The sequence below is a fragment of the Cyprinodon variegatus genome, unplaced genomic scaffold, assembly GCF_000732505.1.
Source record: "Cyprinodon variegatus isolate N-32 unplaced genomic scaffold, C_variegatus-1.0 Scaffold564, whole genome shotgun sequence".
NCBI classification, from domain to species: Eukaryota; Metazoa; Chordata; class Actinopteri; order Cyprinodontiformes; family Cyprinodontidae; genus Cyprinodon; species Cyprinodon variegatus.
The window spans coordinates 76,139-82,797 of NW_015151017.1; the positions used below are offsets into that span (position 1 = coordinate 76,139).

General features: G+C 38.2%; 1 protein-coding gene across 2 annotated transcripts in view; it reads left to right on the forward strand.

Moving 5' to 3' along the window:
• The first annotated feature begins 890 nt into the window (after positions 1-890).
• Positions 891-6,659, forward strand: part of LOC107095687 (mucin-5AC-like) — a 9,768-nt gene continuing 3,999 nt past the window's right edge. Inside the window, exons 1-4 of one of the 2 annotated variants that reach the window (XM_015391908.1) lie at positions 895-1,043; positions 1,198-1,422; positions 2,297-3,616; positions 5,554-5,651. In XM_015391908.1, coding sequence (XP_015247394.1) covers positions 2,868-3,616; positions 5,554-5,651 — 847 coding nt within the window. In that variant the 5' untranslated portion in view covers positions 895-1,043; positions 1,198-1,422; positions 2,297-2,867. Of the gene's footprint in view, positions 1,423-2,293; positions 3,617-5,553; positions 5,652-6,659 lie in introns of both variants that reach the window. The other variant, XM_015391907.1, reaches the window with a different exon arrangement.

Sequence of the window (6,659 nt, forward strand, 5' to 3'; positions counted from 1 at the left end):
CCAAAAGTGTAATTTTTAAGCTGACATGTAAAGTGGTCTTTAGCAAAGAAATCTAAACATTGATCTCCAAAGTAAAACATGGCAGCCATGCTGTGAGCATGCTTATCTTCCTTAAGGAAATGTAATCTATTTCAGCCCTCTGAAGACTTGAAACTCTGGTGGATGTGAACCATCCAGAAGGTGTACGATTCTAAACATATAATCAGATCTAGAATGGTTTACTGTTGCTCTATACCAAAGTTCAAACCCCATATAAGAAACATGTTTTCATTTTTAATCTATTTAAATAGTTAAATACATCTATTATGCACAATGTTGTGTTTGTTTGCCATGTGTAAAGTCAGAATTCTAAGAAAAAAGTCAGAATTCTGAGATTAAAGTCTGAATTCTGAGATTAAATGTGAAAAGTCTTTAACTCTGACACGGATTCAGATCCTAATTAGTATCATTAACATACATAACAAACAGCCACTCGTCTGTATTTTCCTATAAAGGACACCCTTCAGAGTATGGATGTACTGGCAGAAACACATGCTGGTTTGGTGCAAACGTCCAGATTCACTTTTCATTCCCAAAACTTAAAATATTTTGAACATAACAGGCTCTGTTTACTGTAATGTGATGTCCATGAAACGGCACATACATGCTCGAAAGAAAAAAAACAGTCCAACTCCCTTTAAAAGTCTGAGACTGACCAGTCCAGAGCCGTGTCTTTGTACATGCATGCGTTTAGGCATCTGTGTGGGGATGTGTGTGTGTGTGTTGGTGGTGAGGGGCAGAGGAGGGGTGGTGGTTCCTTATCTGCAGACCACAGGCAGCTTTTGAGGCTGTTATCAGCAGCCACCACATTGTACTAGCACATCCTCTTGTCCAGCAGGGAGCGGAAAACTCTCCTTGCTACATGGTTCCCTTTCTCTCCCCCCTCTATTTACTCTCCCACTTCTCCTTTGCCAGAACCAGAACTCTGGCAACCGAATAGATCATTGTGTCTTTTTGGCCCAAGAAGTGGAATACGGATAGACGGATTGGTGAATGACAGATAGGTGAGGATGATACAGTGACTGAAGGGGGAGGTGAAAGGGGACCACAGCTGTCACTCTTCGTGCTTCAAGTACAGCAAAGACTTTCCTTCAACTGTTTTTTTGAAACATTTTCACTTATTTGTGCTTTGTTTGTGGTTTTATAATGGATTAACAGCAGTCTAAAGGCATTTTTTGAGTAATGTCAGACGGTTTGGCTCCAGTTCCGACCTCAGACTCTGACAGGCGGACGCTGACAGGCTTACATGGAGTGCGGCTGAGCAGAGGGAGGAGGGAGACGGTGCTTAAGTGCTGCGCACATAAAAGATGCACCTTCTCAGAGCAGTTCGACTCTGATGGATTTTGCAAGAGAGACAGGGAAGGAGCCACACATGATGTGTCAGTGAGTAATCGCATCACTTCAATTATATGTTTTTACATTTGTAGACTGGATTCAAGTTGTCTGTTTATGTTTTAAAATTAAATAAATAAGGTGTGTTTTGTGCACCATATGGTAAAGGACGAAAAATAGAAAATACTTTTAGGGAATTATAGTTATAATGGAAATATTTAGGTTTAAAACAGATAATTATGGTTTTGATAATATAATTTAACAAAAAAATATTTTCTATATTTCATCAGTTAATTTTTTTCTCCTGCAAACACCCCCAAAATATTATTTTTTAAAGAATCATAGTAAAATGTATGTGAAAAATGAAAAAGAAATATATTTAAAAGAAAAAATGCTTTAATTTGAATTGTGTTGAGTAAACTAGTAATTTCTATTAGTTATTTACAGTCTAGATAGATTTCTATCAGAGCTCTGTGTAGATGCGACTTCCACTAAGCTTCCCTTAAACCAATTTACTGCATTATTGCAGCTGTGTTTAAATTTACCTGCTCTGTAAAGAGATTTCTTTGAATTCACGTGTAGGAGTCGTCCCTAGACATCTCGGAGAAGACGGAACTGTTAAAAATACAGTCACGATGACCAGAACATACAAAACAGGAACAATTGCTATTGCAAAACCTGAAAATTAGATGTACTTTTGCACTGCTGTGGGGGAAAATAACAGTTTCTCCTTAAAGTAGAGCAGCTAATTTTCTCAATGTTCAGCAAAAAGTCTGCATGATCAAAGCTGGAGCATAAAACTAAAATAACAGAGATGGATTTTAATGACAGCTGAAGAGATGGATGTGTCAGAACTGATCTTTTAAGCATATGTACAGCGTATCCTGAGATTATTATTTTATTTATTCTTTCTTTTGTTCAGCAGATTCTTTGATATCAATCCAATCTTCAAGGATCTGGGACGTCTCGAATCCTTCCAGGGACTTTGAGTCACATCCTCAAAGTACACGCACGCTATAGACAGATGAACGGACTAATGAAGAGGAGTCACTCGGGACATTTTCAGAGCATAAACTGTGCCACTCAGGATGTAGTGTTAGAAAATTACAGACATCCACGTTAAATTTAGATCAGAGCACCAGATCGGCCTCTTCTGTATGTCCAGGGCTGAAGACGTCAGCCTTCCTTCAGAGCTGCTCGCCTCACAGTGACCAGAAAGACACAACAATATCCAAGACATAAGATACTCTGAAAACACTAATAGGATCTGAAAAGTTTCAGATTAATCTGGGGAAACATCTCCTTTAATGGGATTAAAAAGACCTGAACAATACCAGAACTGAGTTTAGGTTAGAGTTATAGCCAGGAGACACATGTACAACTTTTTACTGATTAACATGAAATCATTTTATTTATTTCATACCTAATGTAGAGGCAAACTTTCTGAAAGAAGCACAAGGTTGATAGTGACTGTTTGTGTCAAAGATCTGACCACCATGATGGAGAAAGCAAGACAATCTGCTTCACCTGCCTCCCCTCTGGACGTACCTCGTCCCACCTCCTCCTCCTCCCCGTTATCTTCCACGTCTTCACCCTCCTGTGCGTCTGTGGAGCCCCACAGTCCCACCGGGTCCTTGGATCCCATTAGAAGCCCACACACAGCAAATGAAAGCAGGGTAACAGAACATATGAGCGTCTCTGCTGCAGCCAGCACTCGGTCTCCCATCATCCTTACAACAGTGTTAACCAGTCACCAAGCAGGTGCACATGATCCAGCTGAGTCTACCGTTAGGGAGATGGAGCAAGGCGACCAGGTGGGGAAACTGGAAGAATGGGGGAACAAAGGTTGCAATGCTGCTGGTTCAAAGGAGGGGTCTCCGACTCTCTCTTCTCCACCCCCACTCCTCCCGGCTCCAGCCAAGACTTCGCCGTGCCCAGTGCCGACCTCCGCTTCCACCACAGCTATCTCCTCATCATCCTCACTCTCTCATCTTCCTCCTAACATTCCAGTCATCAGCCTGGGTCACAGCAAGCCTCCTCTACCTCTCCCCAATACCCCTTTGACTGCCCTGCACCCGATTCCCAGCCTCATCCACGGACCCCATGGGGACATCCGGCGCAGCCAGCAGAGCTGTTTAACCGTGGTCGGTCCTGGAGCTTTGGGATTATCTGGAGGCCCCTCTACTGGTCCTCCTGGGCCCCTCTTGGCTCAGCAATACCTGCCTGCTCACACATTTCTCACCAGGTGAGGTTTGACTTTTGTATTCCTGTACTGTATACGATTCCTAATGTTTTTGCCTGATAAATTCTTTATATTCAGTATAGTTTTTATCTTTTTTTAATTATTATTTTAACATAGTTCTACTTTCAGACTAGATTGATTGATCCTGCCCTAGAACACAACAGGATTCAGATGAAGACTGCATCAATCTATCACTTAAATATGCTTTGATTTGAACCCATTATAATGTCGGTTTTAAAGAAGGTGCACCTGCAGTCCTTTGCATCCCTACACCCTTATGCTGCCAACACCATCCTTCTTTTTAAAATGGTATCTTCAAGTCAGTTTTGTGTAAGGTTTTTGCATGTTGACCAAAAACTTTTATTATGGTTTTAGTGAACAAAACACTTTTAAATAATGACTTTTCCATAAAGCAGGGGTTTGTGTGCATAATAATTAAACCCTGTAATACTTTTCCTTTTTTTTGATGCAGCAGAGATCTGTGAGATGTTTAAGTTTTAAATAAATAAAAAACAATCTGAGCTTTGGAATGGCCTGCAATGTTCTCCCTCTCCTCTGTAGCATCTGTTTTGTCTTGAGCTGTTCATCAATGTTCAAACTCAAACCTGTGTGAGGTTGTCATAGAACAGTTGGATTTATACTGATACATTTTGAAATGAGGGACTCTGACACATTTATTTTTTTTTTGTTATTTGGGGGCATAAGAAAAAAACAAATCTTTCTAGTTATATCAAAAAGGGAAAAACAACTTTGCTACTCATGCTTTGCTTTTGCAAGCCTTTGCACATTTTAAGCATGGAATTATTTAGATGCTTAAATGGTGATTTCAAGATCTATTCACCTTTTGTTTTATAACCTTAGCTCTTCTATCTGAAACAAAACAACACTTTTCTGATCCTATGATCAAGTAAACAACTGAATTAGGTGCCTGGCAGTTTTTTTTTTTTTTTTTTGCAACTGAAAGAATCCTCAAGGTCTGAAAACTGCAGGATTGCTAAATGCATTTTTAAAAACATCTTAAATAATCCCCCCCAAAAAAACAAAAGACAGTTCAGCTAGAAACATTCCTTCAGCAGTGAACATTATAAACCATGGCTGTGAGTGCCTTCCTGTAGTGTGAGCTGTGAGGAAGATCATTCTCACGCAAAACAGTTACTTAACAATGTCAAGTTTTACGTGAAATCCAAAAACCCGGATTCCATGACTTCAGAATGTGACTGTGTTGCTCTTTTAAGTGGAAATACAAGCAGGATGCATGCTGTGACGAAGGAGCTTCATGTTTATTAAATTAAATTTACTCCTACTTTTAAGATATTTATATTTTTGCTACAGGTTTTAATGTATTTAGTTTTACTTATTTAATAAAGTCTTCATAACAATCTACACCCTAGCTTTTTGATCACCAAGAGCTGAATTTTTCTTAGATAGAATAACATTCAGCTAACAGACAAACGGCAACGCAGAAAACCTCTCAAAGATCTTGTTTGGGGTGCATGAAACAGCAGCTTCTCGCTAACTTCTATGAAGACGGTTTTAATTTGTAAGCTCACCTACTTTTAGGCTTGACACTGATCCACAAAGTTTGCAGAACTAAGAAAGACAATGGGTAATTTTTTTACTATGAACTGATCTGCAGCTTCTGCATCTGTCTTAGTATATAAGTCTAAATAGGATTTTCCTTGCTTTTTTCTCACTATAAACAGTAGAATAGCCAGAAGAAAAATCTCTATTTATAAAAGTTTTATAGGACTGGGCTAAGCCACTGAATCAATGCCACCATAACAATCACACCCTCATTAATGCCACACTTTTTCTTTACACTCTCTTGTGTGTAGCAGCATCTGAAGCCATAGGTAGTAATACTACCCAGCTTGGCTTGTTCTTACCTTTACTGCATATTCATGCTAATTTTTTGTTTGATGTGTGTTTTGATTGACTAGCTCCTATCTAGGACCCTCAGGAGGAACCTATGGCATCAACAACAGCATCCGCATTAAGAGGAGGCCTTCATCTCATTATGAGATGGAGATCAACGAATGTAAGTTTCCGCAAAGATTTTTTTTTTTCATTTTTATTTATTAATGGCTCCCACATGCATTGATGTTAAGCCTGACCTTTATGTTAAAATAAAATATAGTCTTCTGTCCATTTACTATCTGTGACCTTCTCCTTAAACGCAATTATTTTTTATTCCTGGTGAATATCTGAGAAATCACTTTATATCATGGAGAGAAAACCAGTAAACTTTTTAGAACAGTTTAAAGATGCTAAAAGTTTAGAAATTCAAGGGAAGTTTCACAAATAAGTGCAATAGGTTTATACTTTTGTTTCTCTTTTATTTTCAGACACAGCAGCGAAACATATCAAAGAAATACATTATTTCCTAAAGCAACCACCTCATAAAACTACTTTCATTATTTTAAGATCAACATCTAACAAAGTCACACCAGATTGCCATAGAAAACAATGTGATGTGGATCTTGCAGCACAGCTAATAATTGTAGAGTGATTAATCCTGATAACGGATTCATTTAAAGATAATGCACTGACTGAAATGAGAAGCCGCATCTTATTGTACAGTTATAACATGTTACACATGCAAATTTAAACAAAAACGGGTCCATGAGCTGAGGATGTGGGGTTTTCCTCTGTAGTTAATAATCCTCTACTCTTCGTTGTTCTTTCATTTGTGCACAAGCTGGCTGAACATGATTTTCTCAGTGAATGCAATGAAATGAGACTTTCTAAGCTATTTAAATTTCTAGCAAGCAATAGAGCCTTTTTTATTGTGGAATGAATACTTAGAGCTTATTTGGACACAATTTAATGATATATCTATTCATATCTACGGAAGAGGATTAGGGCCACTGGAAAAAAAAAAAAAGTTAACTGATTTTTAAATTTGATTTCAGTTTAGTATGGGAAAAAAGACAGAATTCTGACTTTAATCTTAGAATTTTGACTTTATATCTGAATTCTGACTTTAATCTCAGAATTTTGACTTTATATCTGAATTCTGACTTTAATCTCAGAATTCTGACAATAA